The following is a 26,436-nucleotide window of genomic DNA, read 5'->3' as shown; positions in this document are numbered from 1 at the left end:
CAGTGCCTGCAAGCCGAGCAGCCCCGGGCGCGGGGAGGGAGGGGCAGCTCCACGCCCCGCAGCAGGAAGCAGCAGCTGGGAGCCAACCTCGGGCCTCCTGCAGCTTCTTGCGCTCGGCCTCGCGCTCGGCGCGGCTCTGGTTGCTCCGCACTCCGAGGGCTCCGATCACCAGCCTCCGGGCCAGGGCCGCAGACGTCTCCGGACGCTCTTTCGCCGGCTGCAGGAGGTCTGGAGAGAGGGGGCAGCCATCACTGTACAATTCACCCCGGGGCCCGCAGCATGGAGCTAGCGGGGACACGACCGCCCCAGGCCTGGCCCTGTCTGCACTGGGGCCGGAGGAGCTCTAGCCCTGCTCCCTGTCCTGTGCCACCCCAGGGGGCACCTCCCTGCTCTGGGCCATGCTGGCAGCTGTCCTCCCCACGCCAGGCCTGGAGCAAGCAGCCACCTGTTCCCAGAGGATGGTGGCAGACCCGAACCCGAGGCTGGCATGTAGGGCCAGTCCCACGTGCCCTGACCCCGCAGGGCACTCTGAGCACAGCCTGCGGGAGAGGCAGCGAGCGCCCGTGGGCCAGTCGAGCCGCGATCCAGGCCTCCCTCACCCGCCGGCGCTGCCCAGCCCCAGGCCCCTGCCCGGGTGAATTAGGAGCATCACTGCCACGTGCTGACTCTGCTCCCGGAGCCCAGCGGCTGGGATGGGGGTCGCCCCCCAAGGGCACAGCGGGGGCCATGGCTCCGCACTCACCAGCACAAGCCCTGGCTTTGGCCTTGGCCGCTCTCGTGCCCTGCGCCAGGGGCCGGGTCTTCACCATCACGTGCCTGCTGCTCAGGGCGTCGCGCGCTGTGGGAAGAGGCCGGGGGCCAGAGTCAGGGAGCCGCACCGAGTGCCGGGGAGCCTGCCAGCCAAGCCCTGAGACAGGCCCCCGGCTCAGCAGCCCTCGCGGTAAGGGACAAGCAGCTGCTCCTGGGCACTGGCTGCTGGTGGTGGAGAGCACGCCGGGCAACATGCCCATTTCTGTGCCATGGCCATGGCCGAGCAGCCCATGCCCACCCAGAGACCGGTGCCCCTGGAGCCAGCAGCCCGTGGTTGTTACCACCCGGCCTCCCCACCCCTCACAGGCAACAGCAGAGTGAGGGAACCAGCCCCAGCTCTGCCACGCAGGGGGAGGGCACGCCCGAGAACGCCCCAGCGGGCACAGCTGGCAGGACACGGCGCCGGACATCGCTTGCCTATCAGCCAGTCGCTGATCCACAGTCCTGCCCGCCCCAGCGCGAGCCCAGGCAGGTCAGCCACCCCCGTGGCCAGCACACGGAGCCCCGTGGCCAGCAGCCCAGGGGCACCGCCCCACAGGACAGATACTGCCGCCCATCTCACCCAGGCTGCTCCTTCAACAGAGACTCCAGCCTGGGCACCAGCAATGGCACCGCCCCTCCAGCCCCACAGCTGCCCCCCACCCCTAGGCCCTGCCACGGCTAGCGCTGCCCCCTCCAGCCCCACAGCTGCACCCGCCCCCGGGCACCGCCACGGCCAGCGCCGCCCCCTCCAGCCCCACAGCTGCACCCGCCCCCGGGCACCGCCACGGCCAGCGCCGCCCCCTCCAGCCCCACAGCTGCACCCGCCCCCGGGCACCGCCACGGCCAGCGCCGCCCACTCCAGCCCCACAGCCGCCCCTGCCCCTGGGCCCTGCCACGGCCAGCGCTGCCTCCACCAGCCCCACAGCTGCACCCGCCCCCGGGCACTGCCAGGGCCAGCACCGCCCTCTCCAGCCCCACAGCCGCCCCCACCTTCGGGCACTGCCAGGGCCAGCACTCCCTGCAGAAATCTTGCCACTGTGCCCAGCGCTGGAGGTGCACGTACCTGCGACGGGGCTGGAGAAGACGCCCAGTGCGTGCGTGTCGTCCACCCATTTGATGTCAAAGCCTTTCTTCCTGCCAGGGACAGCGAGCAGCTGAGATCGGAGGCACCGATGACATCAGCACAGTGGGGGCAAGAGACAGGGGCCGCCAAGGAGGGGGGCCCGAGGGGACCGGCCCTGGGGAGGGGCTGGACAAGGCTGGAGCCATTTCCACAGCGCCATTTCGGACGTGAGGCCAAAGGTGCGGGGTGGGGGGAAACGGGCAGAGCCCAGAGGCTCGGCGGGCGGGAGCGGGGACTGGCTGGGGAAGGCCCCGATCCGGAGCCCCGTGGCCATCTCAGGGCGTGGGAGTCTGGCAAAGGAGCTGGCAGAGCTGGGGGCTGCCGGGGACGAGGAGTCCCAGCCTCTGGCGCAGAGCAACGGCCAAGCGGTGGAGAGCGAGCGTGCAGGCTGGCTCCGGGGCAGGGCGGGACGGGCCCAGGCCGGGGGGACTCACTGGTAGCTGCAGAAGACGCGCAGCAGGTCGGCGGTGCCGAAGTCCTGCGGGAAGTCGTAGATCTCGATGACGTGGGGCAGCTCCGAGTCGCTGAGGTCCAGCTCAGTGGGCTGCCAGCCGGAGTAGTCGAAGCGGGGCTCCTGCAGCCTGCTCCTGGGCTTCTCGCCGCCCGACAGCTGGGGGGGACACACGGGGCTGTGAGCTACTCCCCGGTGCCCAGGATGGGACCCCCCCGTCCTACTCAGTGTGACAGCTCGCGGGCACTGGCTGCCCCATCGCATGCTCTGCAGCTTGGCAGCCTGGCTGGCTGCAGTCTCTGTGCGGCGCGAGCGAGGAGGCTGATTAATGGGGCAAGTGCCCGGGCCCACGCGCCAGCCATCGGCCCAGGAGATGGATTAACGGCCCTGGGGATGTGGGGAGCTATCGATCGGGCCGCCGCGCTATGCCTGGGCCTCTCCCTTGGCTTTGCTGTGCCTCTGGGGTCCCGAGCCGGAGGCAGGGCACAGCCACGGCTGTCACATACCTGTCACGCTCACTGCCAGGGCACCCTGCCCCCCACGGGGACAGTCACATGGCACCTCCCCAAAACAAAGCCAGCACGCCACATGCCCAGCTCAAGCCCAATGCCACGGCCGCACCTCCCCGGGCTGCACTAGGCAAACAGCCACGCTGGGCACTGCAAGCTGCCGCATGGGCACTGAGCCTCCATCCTGCTGCACCAGGGCTCAGCTGCAGCATGCCTCGCCCTCCTGCAGCCCAGGAGCTCCCCCCACCCCATCGGCGCCCACTCACTGGTCCCCTTGTAGGCTGGAAGGGGCAGTCTGGCTGTGGCAGGCCCCCTGGCAGTGCTGAGTCCCGGGCAGAGCCGCTCCCTCGGCCGACCAGCGGATTTACAGCTCCAGTCAGGCCGGCTCCCGCACAAACACACAGCAGCCATTTCTTAGTGTGATGCGCTGCCTCTCTTCCTGTCCCCATCACGCAGGGCTTGCATGCGAAGGGCAGGTACTGGGCAGGGGGCATCTCTAACCCAGCCGCAGAGGTGCTGGGACTATTTATAGTGGGGGCGCGGAGAGCCGTGGACCAAACTGTAAACCCTGGATACGACAGAAACCACTGAACGCCAGGGGGTGCAGCAGCCCCCCCAGTTCCAGCACCTGCGCCCAGCCCCGGTCCCATAGCAGGATGCAGCGGGCTGCAAGCTGTGAATCCCAGGCAGTAACTCTGAGGCTTTGCCAGTAAGGAGGCTGCGAGGCAGGCGAGGGGACAGGCACAGAGGCTGGGTGCCGGGACGGCTGAGTTCTGAAGCACATGGGGGACACTCCAGCTAGCGGCGAGCGTGCCGGCAGCACCGCTGGGCCAGGCCAGCCCTGCATTCACTCAGAGCCCTCTCAGGGCTCAATGCAACAGGCTGAGAGCCCTCTGCTGCCACTGGCTTCAGCGGGAATTGTGCTGCATGGCTCAGGCAGGATCAGCCCTGCGGAGACGCTCCAGGAAGCAGAGCACTCAGGTAACTCCGATGATCAGACACCATGGAGTGCAAACTGCTCAGCCCGCACCATCCCCGACCTTCACGAACCACTGAGTGCAGGAGAGGGGAAGAGAGATTAGAGAGACGGGCTGCCAAGCGGCTGCTTCCAGGTAACGGCACAGGTCAGGCCAGCGCTCTGCGAGCCCTCCAGCCTGCCAACTGCAGCCCCTCTGCCTCCAGGGATGAACCTACCCGCTTGCTCCTGGCAGTGCCTGCTGGAGGCCTGCCCCACGGCAAGGCTCCCTGCCCTGCTCCTTGGGCGGCCGCTCAGTCAGTGCTGGAGTGACTGAGCTGCTCTTCCCCCTGGCTCACCAGCTAGTGCCAGCCAGCGACACGGCACCAGGGCAGGCTAGAGCCAGAGCTGCCAACCCCCGACCTGGGCCGCACGCAGCCCCCATCCGTCACCACACCAGCTGCTGGGCAAAGCCGGCAGGGAAGCGCGCCCAGGGGCACGGGTGGGGCTGCCCCGAGGCGGACTCCAGCCCACACCCCCAGGGCGGCCTGCTCCCCAGCGTGTTCCCACGGCGGAGCCTGACAGAACTCCCAGGAGAGCCGGAAAGTGGTGGACAAAACATCGAGGGGTGGGGCTATACCACCCCATCCCCATTTTGGGGTCCTCCGATAGAGCCCTGGGGGAAGGCTGGCTACTGCAATGCGGGCTGACAAAGAACGGGAAGGAGCGCGCTCCTCCATTGGGGCTGTCACCCCCACCCTCTCCTGGGACCCCACTGGGCCAAGACAGGGACCCGGCTGCCATCACCAGCTCCCCTGGCTCCCGCCCATCGGCTGGGATGTGACTGGGTCAGCCTCCGCTCCCGGGTCTTTTCCTGCTGTCTAACAATTGGCTGGCTGAGCCGGCCAAGCCGCAGCTGCATTTTACAGCACTGCTCAGAAAGGCAGCTCCACGCAATGCCCAGGACACTCGGCGCTGGGACAAGTTTGCCAGTCTCAGAGGGGCTGATAAGATCGTGTGCTGGGCCTGCGCTTCTAGCACTGAGCTTGCAAGTGAAGGTCAAGACCAGAGAGAGAAGCTGCATTTTTCTCTCTTTGCAGTTCTTTTCTTCCCCTCCTGTGTGTCTGTCAGGAAACGGGATCAGACTAACAGCAGCAACAGCTCCGGCCCCGCTCAACTCCCTCCTTCCCCTAGGACAGCTGGATGTTAGGACATGAGGAAAATCTTCCTGTCAGGCTGGTTAAGCACTGGAACAAATTGCCCAGGGAGGGTGTGGAATCTCCACTGCTGGCGGTTTTTAAGAGCAGTTAGACACACAGCTGTCAGGGCTTCTCAAACGTCACTGCCCTGCGACCCCCTTCTGACACGACCCCAGGAGCCTGAGTCTGCCTGAGTCCCACCACCCCGCTTGGGTGGGCCAAAGCCTGAGCCTCACCACCCCTGTAACACCTGTAACCTGAGCCCCTGTGATGTTATTGACATAATCTGGGACCATATAGAACATGGTTGCAACCAAGGTCCTGTAGTGGCACCAAATCTATGTAAAGGGGGTCATCTGAGGTGTCTAAGACCAGGTTCTGGGTTGCTGGTTAGGATTATGCTGTCTGGGTGCCTGTGTCAAGTTATGAGTATTGGCTCTGTACTGTCTGTGCTTCAAACTTGTGCTGTGCTGCTGGGTGACACCCCAGACAAGTTGGTGTTAGCTCTGCCTAGCCTGCTTGATGGCCCATTAAGGACCATCAGCTCCACAATTGACCCATTGAGAGGAGGCAGATACGCCTTGTAACTCAGCAAAGTGCAGGGACTTTCCCTCGTGACTCCAGACTCCATGTTGCTGTAATTTTCCACAGTAAGAACAAAGAGGTTCTTACACCTGGAAAAGCCTATAAAAGGCTGATGCCTCATCTCCATCTGGTCTTCAATCCTCCTTCTTACCTCTGGAGGGACTTTGCTACAAACTGAAGCTCCGAACAAAGGACTGAATGACCCATCCCAGCGGGGGATGTTCCAGAGACTTGATTTGAACCTGTAGTTTATTCCATCACTGCTACAAGCCTGAACCAAGAACTTTGCCATTCCTGTATGTAATTGATTCCACTTAACCAATTCTAGCTCTCATCTCTATCTTTTTCCTTTTATGAATAAACCTTTAGATTTTAGATTCTAAAGGATTGGCAACAGCGTGATTTGTGGGTAAGATCTGATGTGTATATTGACCTGGGTCTGGGGCTTGGTCCTTTGGGATCGAGAGAACCTTTTTCTTTCACTGGGGTGTTGATTTTCATAACCATTCATCCCCAGGACGAGTGCACTGGTGGTGATACTGGGAGACTGGAGTGTCTAAGGGAATTGCTTGTGTGACTTGTGGTTAGCCAGTGGGGTGAACCCAAAGTCCTCTTGGTCTGGCTGGTTTGGTGCCTTAGAGGTGGAAAAACCCCAGCCTTGGGCTGTGACTGCCCTGTTTGAGCAATTGGTCTGGAATTGATACTCTCAGTTGGGTCCCACCAGAACCGGCATTGTTACAGTCCCGCCGCTCAGCCCCAAGCCCCAGCAAGTCTAAGCCAGCCCTGGAGACCCCATTAAAATGGGGTTGCGACCCACTTTGGGGGTCCCGACCCACCGTTTGAGAACCGCTGGTCTAGGTAATATTGAGTCCTGCCTCAGTGCAGGGGGCTGGACTAGACAACCCAGTGAGGTCCCTTCCAGTCCTATACTTCTGTGATTACCATCTGGGAGCCTGTCACACAAGGGGATTTCCTTCCACAGACTCTCGGCAGCTACTGGGGGAGGGAACAAGGGATACTTCATCCTCTACACTTCAAATGCGCCAATGTTTTTCATTCTTTTCTGTACCAGTAACAAAAGGTTAAAAGGCTGCTGAAGGGTGTTCTGGCCATGGCGCTAGGCAGGCTGAGAGCTCGGGACACCAAACCTCAAATCTGATTTCAAGCTGTTTAAAGTTGGCCAGTGGCAGGCTCATGGTAACCAGGGGCGGCTCCAGGCCCCAGCATGCCAAGCGTGTGCTTGGGGCGGCAAGCCGCGGGGGGCGCTCTGCCAGCGCCGCGGGGGCGGCAGGCAGGGTGCCTTCGGCGGCTTGCCTGCGGGAGGTCCGCTGGTGCCACAGCTTCGGTGGACCTCCCACAGGCACGGCTGCGTGAGGTACGCCGAAGCCGCGGGATCAGTGGACCTCCCGCAGGCAAGCCGCCGAATGCAGCCTGCCTGCCATGCTTGGGGCGGCGAAATGCCTAGAGCCGCCCCTGATGGTAACACCTTTGACCTCTGGGCCCAGAGATCCCAGCTAAATAAATACCGCAGGCAGCTAAGCAGGACCTGCCATGCAGCCACAGCAACCCTCAACTCAAGCCAGGGAGGAGCTGAGAAAGAGGAGGGCTCCCAAGATGCAATGTTCAGCTAGGCCATGGTGCATGCTGGGATCTGTAGTCTCCACAGGCCACACCTCTATGTTAGGTGCTCAGGCTGCTCCTTTTTCCACCTATCAGAGCAGAGCACTCGGGCTGGCATTGCTCCTGCACTAGAGAATCCCAAGCGGCCCCTGGTAAATCTGGACGTGTGCACTCTGCGACCATCCCTCCAGCTCCGGGCCACCCCTGCTGCAGGAGCTGCAAGCTGCATGGCAGCAGCTGCATGGCTTCCCCTCCTTTCTCCTGTTGCAGCAGGCCTGTCGTTAGCGCTGCGCAGCGAAGCCCCCAGCCAGGAAGCACAAGGGGGGTGGGTGAGTGGCCTAGCTTTCCTCCCAGCAGCACAGCCCCGGTTCTCGTAAGACACGCCGGCGGGTAAGGCTGCAGGAACAATGCCCCGCAGTGTGAGATCATGGAAGTAAAGAGGGTATCCATGAGGCAAACATGGTGCCCTTTGATGCTGGCACTGCCTGGCTGTCAGAACTTACGGTACATGTGCCATTGTAATGCCGCATTAATGTCCCTTTTTGCCTTTAACGTAGAGCCCATTCCGCAGTGGTTGCTAAAGTCTGATCACTGGACGGACGTCCCGACAGCTGGGAGCGAGGGGGATGCAGGAATCAGTCTGTCACGGCTCAGTGCTCTCTAAAGGGTTACCCTAGCGGTAGCATGCTAGGGGCGCCCGTGGCAGCTCGCTTACTCTCCCGACCACTCGCCAAGACACCAGGCAGAGAAATCAGCCAACTGGGGGGAAGACCCAGTCCCACAGGCAATAGCAGCACTTTCAAGAGCACAGAAATCGGGGGAGAGCCAAAATCTCCCCCAACCCCTACTCCACCCCAAATACTCACTTGGTCCGGGTTCTACTTCTCAGCACCTGCCCCTGCCCCAGCGTTCCCAGCACTCGAACCTCCCATCCCCAAACCTCAAGGCTCTGCAGCAATCCCTCAACACTTCCTTTTTCCAAACACGACTGCTGTGGCAGCAAAAGCTCCCCTTGCACTCCTGCATCACGCCCTCGTGCTCTCAGATTCACACAGGGCCCACTCTGCTCATCCAGCCTGCCCTCCTGCAGGGCACAGCTCAGAGACCCTCACCCGGGATTCCTGCCTCCAGCCCAGAGCTCCGGGGTCAGCTCGAGCAGAGCTTTAGAAAGAGACGCCCAGTCTCCAAGGGATGGAGACTCCACCAGTGCCAGGTGAGCTGTTCCAATGGGTACTGGCCCCCACGGTGAAACATTTCTAGTGTGACTCGTCTGGCTTCAGTGTCCAACCATTGGCTCTCATTCTGCCTTTGCCTGCCAGCTCAAAGCCTCTCTTCTCCATGGAGAGCACCGTAACTCGCGGCCTCTGGGGCTTTCTGCAGCGCACACCATTTGCGTATGACGAAGAACGCTAATAATAGGTTTGTCCTTTTTGTTAACTGACACTAGCTCCACCACTCCAGAGACCCCGCAGCCTCTTAGCACATACTGCTGGCTTTCTGCAGCTTGGAGTTTAAGAACCAAGGGCTCAGAAACAGAGGGCGCTTCCTGGCAAGTGGAGGTTCTTCGCAATGCAAGGTCCCGGTCTGTATTGCACACGTGGGATTCGCATGTGCACCGGGCACCTGAGTCCGGATGTTCCGTTGGCCTGCACACGCACCATAGCTCTTTGCATGCTCTGAACCGAGCGCACGGGGGGGGGGGGAGGGGGGAGTGCGCGCAGGTTCAGTACTCTCCAGTTTCCTACTCTTACCGCAGTTCAAGCGATCTGCAGCAGAGGGGAGGGCGGGCGGGGAGTGGGATACAGACAGGGACCCCACGTCTCAAAAAACGTCCAGTTACAGGTAAGTAACCTCTTCTTCTTCGACTGCTGGTCCCTAGGTGTATTCCACACCTGGGAGATTCACAAACAACAGTCAGACGGGCTGGGGCTAGGATGCCGAAGCGCTAACCGAGTGAATAGAGCTGTTCCCACAGCTGATGGCTGCACCAGAGCGCAATGTCTCACGAAGGTCTACAAAGAGCTCCAAGTAGCTGCCCTCCATCTCGAGGAGGGGTACGGCTCTCAGCAACGCAACTGAAGTGACTTGCCCTCTAGCAGAAGGAGCCCTCACCTCTCTGGAGAGGGACTATGGGCTAGTTGGTAACAACGGGTAACCCAAGCAGAGATCCATTTTGAAAGTCTCTGCTCTGATAAAGCTTGACCCCTTGATTGTTCTGCTATGGAAACAAATAGTTTAGGTGTCTTTCTAATGTCCTTGTTCTTTGCAGATAAAAGGCCAAAGCCCTCGGATGGGTGTCCAGAGAACGCAGCCATCTCTCTTCATCTGAGGCATGCGGTTTTGAAAAAAAATACTGGTCAGTGGATTACCTGACTCCTAGGAAACTCGGTAACTCCTTTAGGAGTGAACCCAGGGTAGGGTGGTCACAAGACCTTTTCTTTGTGGAAGGTAGCGTATGGTAGGTCCGCCTGAGCGCTCTCAGCTCACTGACTCCTCTGGCCAACGTGATGGCTATTAGAAAGGCCACCTTCATGGACAGAAGGGCCACAGGGCACATGGTGAGGGGCTCAAAGGAGGGGTTTAGTGAGTGCCCACAGAACTAAACTGAGGTCCCACTGCGGTGCGAACTTCACCAATGGTGGGAAGGATCTGAGAGTCCCCTTTGGAAATCTAGTTGTGACAAGTGTGTGATGAGCGAACCGTTATCCACCCAAGGATGGAAAGTGCCGATCGGTACTAAACTAAGCGACTCGCAGAGAATGGAGCACAAAATCCAGAGACTTACGGGTAAGTCTAAGATAGCAGGGATCCCAGAGGATTCTGGAGATAACTTGCGTTGGTTATCAACCCAAGAGGAGAAACACTTCCATTTTGCTGAGTGACTGCTCCCCGTAGAGTCCTTTCTGCTTTGGCTGAGGATGGATGGCAGCCTCTCAGAACGTGAGCCCTCTATTTCCAATGCCCATCCAAGTACTAGGCCCCGAGTTCCAGCAGTCCTGGACTGGGCTGCTGGAACATGCCCTGGTGTTCTGTTAGAAGCTCCAGCAATGTGGGGATGTTCATGGATGGGTGAACTGAGAGCTTCAGAAGTCCACAAACCAGAACCGTCTCAGCCAGTTGGGCGCAATCAGGATGACTTGAGCTCGGTCTTGGCAGATCTTCACAGAAGTTGTAGTATCAGTGGGATGAGAGGGAAGGCATACCCCAGACGACTCTTCCGTGACACCAGAGGGGCATCTCCCATCGAGCCCTTGCCTAGGGTTGCTCTGGAGAAGCACCAAGGAAGTTTCCTGTTCTCCCGTGAGGTTAAAATGTCCCACGCCAGCATTCCCCACTGGGCGAAGACGTCGTCGAGAACTGAACTGTGTGTCGAGAACAATGGTTGTCTTGGGAATTGGGGTGAGGAAAGGAATCCCAGCTGAATCCACCAGACGACAGAGTCTAAAACCTGCCTTGCCGTTTGTGTTGCCCTTCTCTGGGGAGTTCACGAAGAGAAGCCAGGCTTGTAGGCAGGCAAAGAGGAAGGCCGGTGAACAGCATCACGGGTGTGCATCAGGCCATGTGGCCGAGGCAGAGAAGGCGAGTTCTGATTGATGTCCTGAGTGATGGTCACCTGATGTGGAGACCCTGAACAGGCGGAAGGTGGACGAGATGACCTTTCTCCCTAGAAGGTCGAGTCACTTGTGTCCCTTCTCAGAGGGAGTAGCCTTTGAGTGCTCTTGCTTGGACCACTCTGTAGCCCCCTGCACCACCAAAGAGCTAGGTGGGGGGTGACCGACAAAAGCTCCCCCCCCCGGGGCAGAACAAAGCCGTGCTCCTTGGCCCTCTTAGGGGTAGGAGCATAAGAAACAGGAGTGTGCCCACAATGGCCACAGCCACTCCACTGGGAGCGGAAGGCTGCAGAATACCTAGGAAGCTGCGCTGCAGCTCCTGGACTTCCTCAGGCTCAACCTGTAGCTCTCCAGCCCGCTGAGCATGAGCTCTGGGTATCGCGCCTGGCAGAGTCAGAGATGATGGAGTAACCACCTCCTCCAGCGAAGACGACGAGATTGCTCCATGGACCTTTAGAACTGGCTCCCTTCCGCATATTCTGACGAGGCCAGTTCTGGGAGGCCAGGTGATGGAAAACAGGATCCTGCACCACTCGTGGGTGTAAAGGGTTGGGCTTCCACAGTCCCCAATATTCCCAGTAGGATGGATCAACTGGGGGAGACAGACCCCATGGCGCAGGGTGCCACCTGTCTCTTGGCCAATCATATCCGGTCAGAGGCCGGAAGGCTGATCTTATGGGGCTTTCTTGTGCCACCTCTGCCTGATGCTGCACAGACTCGTACAGGGCCTCAGACTCACCCGATGAGCAAACCAGATCCCTTAGCTACGGCAGGACTGACGGTACCAATGGTTGTGCCTCAAGGCTGGTAGTTGGGACGGGAGAATGACTGCCTTGTCAGGAGAGTCTCTTCCTTGGGTATATCAGCGTCCCGGGATAGAGACCATCTCCACAGGAGGGGCGAACACGGTCAGGGAAGAGCAGGTGTCCTCCAGAGAGCTGTTGGTCTCTGGTTGCCCTGGGATACCACATTGGCCCTAGAAGTGGAGGAGAGCATCAGGAGCTGTTTATCCTGAGCCTTCACCACTGAAGCTGATGTTGGACCCACCAGAGCCTCTCTTTGTGCGCCGCGTCCTCCTGTCAAGAAGATAAACTTGAGCCTACATCTGCATCTTGCATGTGAAGCCGCCTCCTCAGGCGTCGCAGCCTGTGCTCAGAAGGGCGCTGCCGGTTGTTGTGACTGATGTATGCGGAGGGGTCCCCAGCCCAGATCTGACTGGGGCTTCATTGCCTCCTCCAGGAGATGTTTTCCAGTCTCACTTCCCGACCCACTTGAGTTCTGGGGGGAGAGCAGCAGGTCCTGTGCTTGGCAGAAACAGGAGCCTCACCCAGACACTAGAGGCAGCGTTGATGTCTGTCACTCACCGAGAAGGAGTGAGGGCAGGAAACAGTTTTTGAACCCAGGGACCCTGGGAGTAATCCCAGCCTTCCTGAGGGGAAAACGTCCCTGGGTGGGGAAGAAAAGGGGGGAAAAACTCTATCTAACTATATTCTGTAAATTACACTACAAAAACTAACCCAGTATAACTATACACAACGTCTACAGCCAGGCCACAGGCAAAAAGGAGCCGGGGACCCAGAAGATTCTGACTCAGACCATGCGGCGGTAAGAAGGAACTGGCATCGGCCAGCACCATCTTTTATGCCCTTGGTGTGGAGCATGAGGAGAGCTGCGGCACACGTGCAGCCAACAGACACGGCTTGCAAAAAATTCCAGACTCAGGTGCATGGTGCACGCGCGTATCCCACGGGTGCAACACAGCTAGGGGCTCAAACTGAAACCAAAACCCCTCCAGCCGGCTCCCTCCCCTTGTCCAGCTTCCTGGGCAAAGGTGTTGACTCTCCCCACCCCCCTCCTGGCTCAGGTGCCGTCCGGCACCTAAAGTCACCCCCTGCTCTCCCCTCCCCCATGCAGACAGCCCCAGTAAACCTCGACATTCCCAGATCAGTCCACCCTGCTCCCTACTGCCTCACAGACGCCTACAAAACACTTCACAAGGTCAGGGCTTGCTGACTGCCCTGCGCAATCCTGTCTCACTGTTCCCTGGATGCCCCCATCTGTCTGTCTCCAGCTGCTGGCTTGTCTCATACCCGACTGGACGCTTGCTGGGGACGGCACCGGCTTTGTTCGGTCTGTGCAGTGCCCAGCAGAGCAGGGTCCCAGGCTGGGACTGGGCTCCTCGGCACCACAGTAATGCAGATTAACAATCATCAGAATATTGCTAGGAAGGTGCTTGGACCGCGCTAGCTTAGTTTGTCTATTGACGGGACTCCGCTGCACAGATCTGAACACGGTTACAGCAGGGTAACCGAACCCACAACAGGGCCCTGTATGGCATAACCACCGCGTGCAGCCCTGCCCACATACGCAGGCAGATTATTTTCTAAGTCTGTTCTTTATTTTAAACAGCAGAAGAAGGAAGTTCCAGATGCTTCCCATTACCGGGCAGCAGCAATGCTAGGGTGGTGAAGCTAGGTTAAGGAATGCAGAGGTTAAGCTGATCTCTTGCTTCACCTTAACTCTGCCCCTTGCCCAAACACACTGCAATGCAGTCGATGGTTACGTGGGCACACAGTACTGATCTGTGTCACCCTGTGGCAAAATACCTGCCCCTCTGCTTGTTAGCTCAGTCCGTCCTAGCTTCAGAGGCACAGGCTAGGCACAAGGGAAAAAAAAACCCTTCTCAATCTCACAAGGCCGGGCTGATTCCTTCTCAGCCAGCCTCCTAGTTCTAGTTTCTTTTCCCCCCCTGGGGAGAATGCCCTCCGTCCTGCAGCGAGTCTCAGAGTTCAGCTGTCCCTCCTTGCTGGCAGCTGCCCTGCTTCTCTCGTCCTCCTTCCCCCCTGGCTTCCTTGTCAGGGAGGGTTTAAAAAGGTCTCTAGCAACTGGGGCCAGCTGAACCTGATTAGTTTCTTCCCAACCCCTGCCCCAGCTGAACCTTATTTTGCTGGCTAAGCCTTCCTGGCTAATTGTTACCCCTCTCCAGGTAGCTAATTGGCCTGAATTTGCCACACACCCCCACACGTGGTATGTCAGGCAGAGCTGCAATTCACAGGCGTCTGCTTCTTCAGCAGCACCAAGGTCTTTCCTAGCCCAGATTAGATTCTCTTCTCCGTATAAAATCACCAGAACAAGTTCAGTGGCGACATGAACAGTGGCGTACGTGGCAAAGCGGTGGGACTTGCTCTGATGACAAACCAAGGGACCAAGACCAGCGACTAAGAGCAGAGTGTAAGGAAGCAAGGATGACAGCTGCACACGCTTGTGAACCTCCCTCACCAGTGCAGGCAACTTACACGTGGCTGAACAGCCACCCAGTGGCACGGGAGTTCCACTGACCCCAGACATATCGCTTGCATCCCTGTTCCCATCCCCCTGAATTTAGCCCACCTCTTCGGGAGGAGTCACAAGTGCCTCCCTCAGGGCTGGGGCTGGCCTGCCAGGCGCTGCAGTTCTGAGAGGGGTTTTACTTCTGCACAGATACGCACATGAATTAAACTGTGTTCAATCTGAAGATGCTTCCTGCAGACACTCTCTGCAGAGCTGTAACAGCGGAAGTTATCCCATGGTTTGGAGGGTTTATTAGCTAACCCCTTGGTAATGAAGCTGTTTAGTTAATTCCAGCTCTTCACAGACAGTAGAATGAGCCCGCCGCCACACAGCTCAGACAGTGCTTGCGAACCAGGGTGGACATTCATTTGAACAAGATTAGGGCTGTTTGTTACTTTAGGGACGTTAATGTCATTCTGCAGATTACCAGTTTCAAAGTATCGCTTTAAAATGTAATAATGGATTTCCAGCTTCACAGCGAAAGCTGCACTTTCCTCCTCAGCCAACAGGGAAACGGCTTCCTAGTGCTAAGCAGCTCATTGTAGGACATTTAGCCCCGTGCTTACAGGAAGGTACGGTAATGAACCACAACTGATTAAGACGCTGTCGTTTCCCTGAAACTTCACGCTGCTCGTTCGATGGGAAGCCCTATGTCTCAGCCTATTTCTTTATTACAAGTCTGTGTCACGAGGGCGCAGTCGCAGCATATGGCACCTTTGCCTGGCCCGCTCTAAGTGCTATAACTGAAACGCAGTCCCCTCGCGTCCCCCCACACTCAGGATCCCCCGGGGCTGCCAGTCGGGCCTGCCTCCCAGTGACCAGGCCCAGACACTGCAGAGGCAGGTGGGGCGACCACAACAGAACCCAGCCACCAGAAGTTTCTCTCCAGCCTCTGGCTCTGGCCCGGCATTTTCCCCTGTCTCTCTGGATGTTCTCCTCCGCCATGAAAACACTGAACCTTTCCTGATCCCTCAGCCACTCGTGCCGGCAGTGACAGCCAGCGGCCGCGCGTTCCGCAGGCCAGCTACGCCCTGCCTAAGCAAGGGCTGATCCATCGGGGTGACTCCTACCTGTCGTTCAGTTTCACCACCACGCACTAGGACGTGGCCACCTGGGCGCCAGGGGCTGCAGGGAACAGGGCTCACAGCACGGTCTATGGTATCACTTCAGACCTGGGGCCCGGGCTGCAGCAAGGCGTCCCACTGCACATCCTGTCTGAGCGGGCCCAGCAGCAGCTGCTCCCCACCCCGTACGTCCAAGCACCAGCAGCCAGGGCAGCTGAGGGAACATACCTCTTGCAGCAGACGTTGGTCCAGGCAGTCTCCATCGGCGTTAAAAAGCGAGTCCCAGCTCCCCTCTGCCGCAGCACTGCTGTCGCTCGGAGCTCCGGCACTCGGCTGCTCAGGCGCTTCCGACGTGCCGCCTTCGCTCACACCACCGTCCTCCGTGCCCGGCCCTCCATCCGCTCGCAAGCCATGCGATGGCCTCGCCACCCCACCTGGACAGTCCACCTCCTCAGCCAAGCTCCCGGCCGAGCGGCTGCCTGGGATCTCCAGAGACCGGCTGTGCTCAGTGCTCCCAGAACCTCCACGTGCACAGGGGGCACCCGAGCTGCAGGGCATCTCCGTCCCACGCTGCGCTGCGCTGCCTCTGGCCTCGGCCACACGCTCCGGCAGGGCCCCGCTACCAGAGTCTGTCCTATGGGATGTGCTGCGCACTCTTGCGCCGGCATGCTCACGCAGGCCTCCCGCTGAAGCGGCAGCAGCGCTCCCCGCCCTCCTGCACGGCGGATCTGCGGCACCCGCCCCCATAAGCTTGCACGCGCTCCCCCCACTCGGATCTGCGGCACCCTCCCCCGCAAGCTTGCACGCGCTCCCTGCGCTCTCCCCACTCGGATCTGCGGCACCCTCCCCCGCAAGCTTGCATGTGCTCCCTGCGCTCTCCCCACTCGGATCTGCGGCACCCTCCCCCGCAAGCTTGCACGCGCTCCCTGCGCTCTCCCCACTCGGATCTGCGGCACCCTCCCCCACAAGCTTGCACGCGCTCCCTACGCTCTCCCCACTGGGATCTGTGGCACCCTCCCCTGTAAGCTTGCACGGGCTGCCTGCGCTCGCCCCGCTCTCATCTGCGGCACCTACCCCTGTAAGCTTGTACGCTCTCCCTGCATTCTCATCTGCGGCACCCTCCCCTCTGAGCTCGCACGCGCTGCCTGCACTCGCCCCGCTCTCATCTGCGGCACCCCCCTCTCTGAGGTCGCACACACTTCCTGCGCTCTCCCCGCTCGGATCTGTGGCACCCTCCCCTGTAAGCTTGCACGCGCTGCCTGCGCTCGCCCCGCTCTCATCTGCAGTACCCTCCCCTGTAAGCACGCATGCGCTTCCTGCGTTCTCATCTGCGGCACCCTCCCCTCTGAGCTCGCACGCGCTTCCTGCGCTCTCCCCGCTCTCATCTACAGCACCCTCCCCTCTGAGCTCGCACGCGCTTCCTGCGCTCTCCCTGCTCGGATCTGCGGCACCCTCCCCTCTGAGCTCACACGCGCTTCCTGCGCTCTCCCCGCTCTCATCTACAGCGCCCTCCCCTCTGAGCTCACACGCGCTTCCTGCGCTCTCCCTGCTCGGATCTACAGTGCCCTCCCCTCTGAGCTCACACGCGCTTCCTGCGCTCTCCCCACTCTGATCTGCGGCGCCCTCCCCTCTGAGCTCGCACGCGGATCCTGTGCTCTCCCCGCTCGGATCTGCGGCACCCTCCCCTCTGAGCTCACACGCGCTTCCTGTGCTCTCCCCGCTCGGATCTGTGGCGCCCTCCCCTCTGAGCTCACACGCGCTTCCTGCGCTCTCCCCGCTCTCATCTACAGCACCCTCCCCTCTGAGCTCGCACGCGCTTCCTGCGCTCTCCCCGCTCGGATCTGCGGCACCCTCCCCTCTGAGCTCACACGCGGATCCTGTGCTCTCCCTGCCCGGATCTGTGGCACCCTCCCCTCTGAGCTCACACGCGCTTCCTGCGCTCTCCCTGCTCGGATCTGCGGCACCCTCCCCTCTGAGCTCACACGCGGATCCTGTGCTCTCCCCGCTCGGATCTGTGGCACCCTCCCCTCTGAGCTCGCACACGCTGCCTGTGCTCTCCCCGCTCGGAGCTGGAATGCTCTTGTCTACACATTCAGATGTGCTACCTGGTCTCCCCCCTGCCTGCTCTGATGTTTCATCACTGCTCTCATTCCTAGGTTGAGAGGAAGTGCCTCGCCGGGCCCGTGGGCCCCCAGGCCTCTGCTCCTGTGCGTGCTCTTCCCCTCCACGTGGTAGCACAAGCAGGGGACTAGATGTTTCCACCGACAGATGGGAACAAGTTCCAGTACCTGTCCTTGAATCCCAGCACCTGCGGCTTAGCTCCCTGAGCCCTGGCTTGCTGGGCACCTGCTCCTCACTACCCCCTGGCCGAGCAGGAGCCTGACCCAGGCAGGGCTCCTGAGGGCTGAGCTGTTCACTGTGGAGGTTTGTTTCCAGCCGCCCACACGGCTGCTCCTCTGGGGCCAGATGGGTTTGGTGGAGTGTGCGACGCTGATCCCAGCCCTCGGCAGAGGCTCCTTCGGGCCGCCCTGGAGCACTGCCCTGTTTGCTGTCCCCCAGGGGTACGCGCCTCCTTGTTTTCCCCTCTGACCTCCTCCCCTCTCTGGCCACGTGCTTGCGGGCTCCAGCGCTGGGGCTCTGCCTCTCGCCGTGGCCTTTGGCGCCTTCCTTCTGCAGCACGCGGCGGTTTTCCTCCTCCCTCCGGCTCCCCACTCCTGGGGCTGCCATCTCCCGGCGTGCTTTGGGCACGTACAGGGCCATGTCAGGCTTCCTGGGCCGGGCCCGGCCCTTCTCCCCCTCCTGCTGCATGGGGCCACCTCCGCCTGCAAGGGAGAGAGCATTGATTCACTGCCACGGCAGCGGGACCCCCGGGCCGGGCCGACGGGACCCCTGGGCCGGGCCGACGGGACCCCCGGGCCGGGCAGGCAGCTGGGGGCCTGGGACAAAATCCAAAACTAAGGCCCCCTCCCTTCCAACCCATCACCATGGAGACAAAAGGGGCCCTGGGGAGGGGGCTGGAGAGCCAGCCTGCCCCACACTCGCTCCTGTCCCACGGGCTGGGCCCTGCTGCCCTCCCCTCCCCACAGGGGTGGCCAGGCTGAATTGGAGTGAGCGGTGCTGCAACCCCACAAGCCAGGTCTCTACACAGCTCACTCAACCCCCAGGGCTCCAGGGCCTCCGACAAACTATCCCTCCCCTCCCAGGCCCTGGAGTTATAACGTGAACAAATGGCCTGAGCTCTGGATCACCCAGCACGGTTCCCAGGCCAGTGTCCATTGGGGGGACACAGCGCACAGAGCCAGACACTCCCCCCAGTGCTAAGGTGACTCTGACCTCAGGAAAGGAAGGACTGGGGTGCCCCGAGCAAGGCTAGTTAATACGCTCCCCCCCCCAAACCCCCGGAAGCACAGACCAGCTACAACATACTGTACCACAGGGAACACGACACTGCGCCAAGATGGGGCCAGCACCCCCGTGAGCCCTTCCCAGCCCAGCTCCCGACTCGGTACCCCCACCACCTGCAGCTCACTGTGACAGCCAACACGAGGGGCTCAGACCCACAGGCCCCGCTGCTCAGCACCCACGACTTTCCTGGAGGGTTTTAAGCAGCACAAGGTTGCCTTCCTCACTGCCCATCCTACTGGGTTCCAGGCCTGCGTTTGCAGAGCCACCCGAAGCCAATCAGTACTGAGCTCTGCCGGGGAAGCTCACCTGCCTGCAGAACAGGCTCACGAGGGGCCGGGCACGCAGCCGCGCCTGGACAGTGGCAGGAGAACGGCGCCCGGGGCTCCACGCTGCCCATGCCAGCTGGGTTATGGGCCTGCGTTTGCAGAGCCACCCGAAGCCAATCAGTACTGAGCTCTGCCGGGGAAGCTCACCTGCCTGCAGAACAGGCTCACGAGGGGCCGGGCACGCAGCCGCGCCTGGACAGCGGCAGGAGAACGGCGCCCGGGGCTCCACGCTGCCCATGCCAGCTGGGTTATGGGCCTGCGTTTGCAGAGCCACCCGAAGACAATCATAAGAACATAAAAACGGCCACACTGGGTCAGACCAAAAGCCCACCTAGCCCAGGATCCTGTTTTCCAACAGTGGCCAGTGCCAGGTGCCCCAGAGGGAATGAACAGAACACGGAATCATCAAACGATCCATCCCCTGTGGCCCATTCCCAGCTCCTGGCAAACAGAGGCTCGAGACACCGTCAGTCCTGAGACAATCAGCAGTGAGCTCTCCAGCGAGGGGCCGGGAACGCAGCCACGCCCAGACAGCAGCAGCAGAACGGTGTGCTGGGCTCCCCGTGGCTCAGCAGCTCCACGGCACGTGTTCGACCGAGTACGAGGGTGGTTTCCGACCTGCCAGCCCCACTGCCCCGTCTGGAGCCAAATCTCCTCCTCGTGCCTTGGCCCCAGTGACAGACGCTCTGCCTCTGTCCCCCAACGCCTGTGCAGCCCCACTGCCTTCAGCGAGCACAGCCAGGTCCCAGCACTGGGGCGCAGGCCAAGGAGGGAGAGGTTGGCTGGGCTAAGGAGCAAAAAGCAGGAAACCATTATTAATGTCATTAAGGCGAGAGAGCCCCAATCCCCAATCAGCAGAGACGACCCCCTACCTCGGGGCAGCTCTGCCGAGTCGGAGGCAGCTGGCTTTTAGTCACTGGTCACGGCAGGACCAGCTAGGGACACAGCTGTCCTACTGACACCATCTACCCGGAGAGTCTCCTGTAGACATCAGCTCTGCTGCTAACATGGCCCCACAGATGGTCTCGCAGAGCCAAACAGCCCCGGGACATTTGAACGTGCGCTTGCGGAAGCGCATTCTAATAGCTTATTATTCGGGGTTTGTATGTGCTGGCCAGGCCTGGCGCCGTTCCTCACTGAGGATTAGCCTCTTGCCTGGGTTACACGTTCACTCCGTTTTACTGACCTTTTGAGGGCATTTGGCGCCGTAACAAGTGCAGGCCAGTCAAGCTGTCCTGTGTGCAACACCCATCTGCCATCTACCTCAGCTAGCAAATCTCTCTCTCTCACCCCCACCCCCCTAAACACCATTCACCACCCTGTGTCGTTACGGGAGGCCTGGGACGAGTCTCGAGTGGGGAAGAGAGGAAAGACGGAGGCCGTTGAGTTGAGACAGGAGAGGAATAAGAGGCAGGAAGAGACAGATGCGGATGAAGCCTGGCGCGGAGCAGGGAGCTCAGGCACCAAGATTTGCCTTTCAAGAACAAGAGATTCAGTGGAACTGAACATCGAGACTTTTGTGGCGGATACAAAGAAACGCTCCTCTGGGGACACACGCTTAGCCAGAGGAGCTCAGTGCCACCAGCCACCCCGGGGCCGAGCGCGGGGCGGCTCAGCGAAGGAGCAGCCGTGGAATGGGGATGCTCAGGGGTGACAGACACCGGGCCTCACACCCGGCTCGGAGGCAGCAGGTGGGGAGTGCACCGCGCCAGGGTAACCGTCAGGCAGAGGGAGTGAACCTGCTCCTGGGAGACAAGGGGAAGTAGAATCACAGAGGGAGCGCCCCCAGCCCCTCCGCTCCCCACACAGAGCCAGAGGGACGCAGCCCGGGGGTGCCCTGCGGAGCTCTCACCAGCACAGCCTGGGGTTGCCTTAGCTTGGGGGCAGGGGAGAGAAACGCAGGGGAACACGCACGTTACTGCAACTTTTCCTCTCAGGAGCCTCCAGCAGTGCACCCCGCCCCCTTCCACAGCCAGTCCCTGGCCTCCAGAGCCACCCATTAGAGGGGTCAGTGAGCAATTAGCTGGGCTGTAATGAAGCTACATTCATCAGCCCAAGAATCAATTCCCTCCTGAACATCTGCGCCTACAAGCCCCTTCCCTGCTCTCTGCCATCTGCAGAGGCAGCACCCGACACGCTCAGTCTCTGCCCTGCCCCTTAGCCAGGGCACGGTGCTCCACCGCAGGCAGGCGCCGAGCTCTGGGGCACGCCTAGGGTTGGCATGCGCACACCAAGGGGGCACAGCCCTCCCCTGCCAAGCTGGCACATTCTCTGGTAAGCAGCCGTGACACAGCAATAGCCACACATGGCAATCCCATGTGAGGAGCACAGAGTGCTGCAGAGGAGCCATTTCCCGGCCAGGAACGGTCACTACCCCATTGTACTGATGGGGAAACTGAGGCAGCCACACGCAACTGACCCAAGGTCACAGAGTGATGCTGTGGCAGAGCTGGGAGCAAACCCAGGAGTCCTGACTCCCTGTCCTGTGCTGCAACCACTAGCCCACGCTGCCTGCTGCTTGGCCATGCAAGGTGGCGGAGCCCTGCTCGCCCGCCGCACCTTCCTGGCAGAGATTTATTTTTCATAATCTTTGGCACGAAGAAGCACCTTGCTATCTGCCAGGCCCAGCCCCCTATCAATATGCATCAGGCAGTGTTTATGGAGACGGATGGCTCAGGGGTCTGTCCTGTGGTTCGGGGGAAGGGAGCGTGGGGGAGGGGCGTGGCCTTGTGATTAATCACTGCCCACTCTGTTTAGGGGTATTCATCACAGGCCGCTGTCAGGTAAATCACTGGAAAAACACCTCTCCAGTAATTAATGTGAAGTGACGGATGGACAGCTCCCGGGCCCATTAATCTGGAACCTCAGAGCCGCCCGAGATTATGAACGTCAGGATGCAGAAACTGCCGGCGGATCAATAGGGCCAGGAATCCATCCAAGGTTCTCATTTCCGAGGCATCTCCGGTGCATTAGGCTCCTTCCCCTGCCTCCCGCCCCAACTGAAAATGGATCCCTCCAGAACCAACAGCAGGCGCCGGGGGCTGGCTGACGAGGGGCAGGCATGTGCGGCTGTCAGCTCCGGGTAGGGGCCCGGGGCAGCTCCTACCAGGCTCTGGTGCCGGATAGGGGACAGCACCCAAGGGCTCCTGGCGGGGTCCCCGTCCCACTTTACATGCAGCACAGACTGTCCTCTGGTCACCTCTCACGGCTCCACAGCGAGAACAGAGCAGAACGCAGGGCGCCAGCGCCCCGGGCTGGAGGGGAAGGACAGCTCGGCTGCACTCCTCGGCTGGCAGTGCCGGGAAGGCAGGCGCACACCCACAGCAGGCCAAACCCCGGGTGCACTTTGTGGTCGGGCCTCAGCCACGGCCCAATTGTCGGTTAGAAAGTGTCCCAGCTGCAGGGCTGCCTGTTCCGCCAAATCTCATTCCATCCTGCTGATGGATGGATGGACGGCCGCCCGGGGAAAGCAGCGCTTGCAGGCAGCTCCCGTGCAGCCTGTGTGATGGATGAGTCTCTCACGGCTCTCCCAAACCTGCCGGCACTCCAGGCCCCAGGAGATGGAGACACGCTCAGGCACAAACACCCAGCCCCCTTTGCTCACGCCAGTGGCCAGCCCAGCCCCCAGCACAGTCTTGCCTCCCCCGCCCACGCCAGGGCTCCTCTTGTGCCATGCCCAGAGGGATCTGCATCCCCACGCAGCGCAGTGACCACCAAACGACTCTGCACATGGCCCTGCGGGTACCAGGGCCTAGCCCTGTGGGTGGAAGCCCACGTGACCCGCCGTGCCCAGCGCTGAGCTGGAGGAAGGGAAGGGAGCTCCGTCTCTGGCCTCCACCCACTCCGTTTGAACTTTCATCCAGGAGTGCCAGCAAGGGGGCCGTTAGTGCCGGCTCTCCGGGGGTTTGGGCAGTGGGCCCACATTCCACCATCCCTGCAGCAGCCAGAGACCCTGTCGGCGAGCAGAGACCACGAGGCATCGCCAGGGGGCCAGACAGCAGCTAGCTAGGCTCCAGTCCCACTTTAGCGCTGCACAGAATGAAGGCAGCCGGCCCATGCAGGACGGGCCTGAAGCAGAGGACTAGAAGCCGGCCCCTTTGTCTAGCCAGAGATACACATGCAGCCCATGTCATTCCACTGGCAGAATGGTCCCTTTCTTTACATCGACTGCATGAAGAGAACACAGCCTAGAGCCGCCCGCAGCCTGGGTTGGTCATTTTCATCAAGGCAGGTTCCGTTTTCTTTCCTTCCTGAAGGGCATCTCAGGGGAGGCGGCGGTGCTGGGCCTCGCCATGGGCTCAGGGGGGCTTTCTACGGCAGTGAGTTTTCACTCTGCAGCGCTTACAGGGGACGAACAGTGTATTTCATGGGCACTCTCACTGGACCCGTCTGCCCGCCCCACGCAGAGCAGTGCACAGCTGCACACCGAGGCCTGCAGAACCAGCGGCATGAGACCTGACAGCGTTGGCCAGCAATGACCTGCACTCATTGCACTATGGGGTATCTGAAAAATGCCCCTGCCCAAAGTGGACAGGGATACGGTTAAGCAGGAAACCTTCACTGTGGCACAGGCCAATCTACAGCATGTCAATGAGCAACATGAATGGTCCAGCTCAAACAGCAGCAGCTCCTCCGAAGGATCGTGAAGCTGTTAGCTTTGGGGAAAGCTAGGACGACACCCCCCCCCAGCACACCCTGCCCCATCACTGCCAAGGGGCAATGGGGCAGGGCTCCCTATCCCCGCTCTGCTCCTCACCCAAGGGTGCAGCGACAGATCTGCCACAGGCAGGCAGGCTAGCACAGCCTTGGCTGCCCTGCCCAGGAACGAGACACGCTCAGCAAGAAACAAGGGCAAAGAAGTCAAGGCCCAGCAAAGAACTCCTGACGGCTCCGAGCTCGCTTTCAGCAGGACACCCACAGCCACCTCTCCGCCAGGGCTTCTCCGCGCCAGCCCAGCAGCTTCAGCGCCAGAGTCTCTCTATCTAGTGGGAAAAGCGTTGGTCCCCAACCGGCCTTGAGAAACTCCCTGCGGGCCAGAAGGGCTCCCCCAAAAGGAGAACGAAAGCCACTGCACCTAGCTGCAGCTCTCCTATGGGGCAGTCAGCTGCTTGGAGATTCCGCCCTGGGGACCCCACGCCCCACCGACATCAGCTCCCTCCTTGCTGCTGCCACACACTCCAGCGCCAGCATCCTCTGGACCAGCCTTCCCCGCAGTCCAGCAGGGCCCTCAGCTGCATGCGGGGGGGCCAGTCCCGGCAGCTGGCTAGGCTCAGGCGACTCAGCTTCCAGCTCCAGGTCACTGTCTGAGCCCATCCGCTCTCTCTAGACCCAGTGCTGCACACAGCCACCCTTCCTGAGAGCTGGGACGCAGAGGGGAGCTGCTAGGACAGGCCCGGAGCCTCCCCCATGCCCCCATCAGCAGCGGCACTCGGCTGGAGCAGCTACACGCAGTCCCAGTCCCCTCCCAGGAGAACCGCCCGATTCGCAGAGGAGCTGATTCCCCTTCCAGCCAGATGGGATCAATTAGCAAGTGCCTGGTGCTGGGAGGAGCCTCCCCCCACCCACCCCCACCAGCAACCTCTCCATTTGGGCACAGTCTCGCACTCCACCAGCACTAGAGCCAGCCACATGTCCACCTGCATACGGGCACACGGAGAGTTACCAGCCGAGCCAAGGCAGGCCGGCCACAACGCACTCTCCTCCCAGCCCAGCAAGCATGGGTCACACCCCGGCAGCCGGGGGCAGGTGGACCACACCACAGCTTTGGCATCAATCTCTGGTGCAACGTATGCCAGGAGCAGGGCTGCTCGTTTCAGGGCTGCTCCGGGTGGCCAATGGAGACCCCAGAGCTTGCCCATGCAGGGAACATGCTGCAGTCTGCAGAGGTTTATTTCACAGGGTAACGCAGCTCATACCCCCAGCCCATGACACACTCCACCGCACGGCCCGGCCACGCGTCACCACCAACCCATTTCACGCTCCAGGGGCAGGGCAATGGCCCTCGGCTCCGTCTCATTCACACTGCACTGAGCAGGTAACCTCACAGCTCACCCCCTTTGCACCGGCGGTGCCCAGCACGCAGCATGGAGGCTCCCACACCTGCTGAGCAAGCTGCCACCCAGAGGAGCCCAAAGAAGCCGTGCACAGAAACGCCAGGGGCAGGTGCGCAGCACAGCTGTGGGGCTCCAGCCTCTGAGGGCAGCACCAGCATGGATGCGCTCTGCAGGCTCTGGCTCTGCCCCCCAGCCAAGCACCAGGCAGGGGCTGAGACCAGAGCTGAACATTTCTGCAGGGACATGCCTTGCTAGTGTGCTCCAGCCAGCCAGACTAGATGATCCAGGACCACCACCTAGGGCCAAGGAAGGTAGACTGGCCCCGCAGCAGCCAAAGCCCAGTCACATACAGAGCCAGAGGTGGCACCAGCGAAGGCCTGTTGTGCAGAGCCTGGCCTTTAGCAAAAGTCCAGCTCCGCCTGTTGTGTGAAATGAGCAGCGGCGGCTCCAGGCACTAGTGCAGCAAGCCCGTGCCTGGGGCGGCAAGTTGTGGGGGGGGCCCTGCCAGTCCCTGCGAGGGCAGCAGTCAGGCAGCCTTCGGCGGCGCGCCTGCAGGAGGTCTGCCGGTCCCGCGGATTCAGCAGCAATCCAGCGGCAGGTACGCCGGAGCCGCGGGACCAGGGGACCTCCCGCAGGCAAGCCGACGAAGGCAGCCTGTCTGCCATGCTTGGGCAGCAAAAAAGCTAGAACCGCCCCTGGAAATGAGTCATCAAATCAGCAAAAGACAGCGCCGAGCCTGGGACAGACTGGGGGTTGCAGGGCTCTGGGTAGGGCATGGGCTGCCATGACAACAAGCGGGAACATTCCAGATGTGGGAGGAAACATTTATAGGTAAAATAATCAAACTGGGTTTCACCTGGTTAATGTCAATGGACGAGGCTGCCCCTGCCCAGGACGCTGCTCACACGGGAGAGGAGACGTGGACTGGAAGGAGCAAGCTTTACCACCATCTCCTGGGGCCCTGGGGCCACCGGACACCACCTTCGGCGTCCCTGCCAGAGAGGGAACCAATGCCAGCCCCCTTCCAACAGCACCAGCTACATTCTGACCAGCACCTGGCACAGGAGCCTTGGCTGCCTGCTGTCACCCCGCCCCGCGTCCTTTGCCCAAACCAGCCTGTGCCAGGTGTCAGCGTGAGGGACCGCACTGTGTCTGCCAGCCGCAAGGGCGGAAGGGAGTCAGCCCCAGAAACACGGCTGCCCTCTCCATCGCAGCGACTGTTTTCTCTCCTCTTAGACAAGAGGGGACTGGATTCCAGCACCAGCAGCTGCTCAGCTGTTGTCCATTCCCCCAGAAGAGCAGCGAATACTATCTAGGAGATAAGACTCTGCAGCGAAAGGGAACAAGGAATATCACGACATCAAAGCCTGACTGATCCTTTCAATGTCAGATGCTTTCACAGTTCTGCCTTCT

The 26,436-nt window shown here is 60.9% G+C and overlaps 1 protein-coding gene across 1 annotated transcript in view; it reads right to left on the bottom strand.

Moving 5' to 3' along the window:
• R3HCC1L (R3H domain and coiled-coil containing 1 like) overlaps nucleotides 1-26,436 on the bottom strand; it is a 41,550-nt gene that overhangs the window by 2,698 nt on the left and 12,416 nt on the right. Inside the window, exons 3-7 of the mRNA XM_045024617.1 lie at nucleotides 15,468-18,061; nucleotides 2,350-2,525; nucleotides 1,856-1,926; nucleotides 743-838; nucleotides 88-228 (exon numbers count right to left, since the gene is read on the bottom strand). Coding sequence (XP_044880552.1) covers nucleotides 88-228; nucleotides 743-838; nucleotides 1,856-1,926; nucleotides 2,350-2,525; nucleotides 15,468-18,061 — 3,078 coding nt within the window. The remainder of the gene's footprint in view (nucleotides 1-87; nucleotides 229-742; nucleotides 839-1,855; nucleotides 1,927-2,349; nucleotides 2,526-15,467; nucleotides 18,062-26,436) is intronic.

Source organism: Mauremys mutica, chromosome 7, assembly GCF_020497125.1.
Source record: "Mauremys mutica isolate MM-2020 ecotype Southern chromosome 7, ASM2049712v1, whole genome shotgun sequence".
Classification (NCBI taxonomy): Eukaryota; Metazoa; Chordata; order Testudines; family Geoemydidae; genus Mauremys; species Mauremys mutica.
Note: the sequence above shows the minus strand (reverse complement) of the source record. Positions and strands in the feature narration are given on the sequence as shown.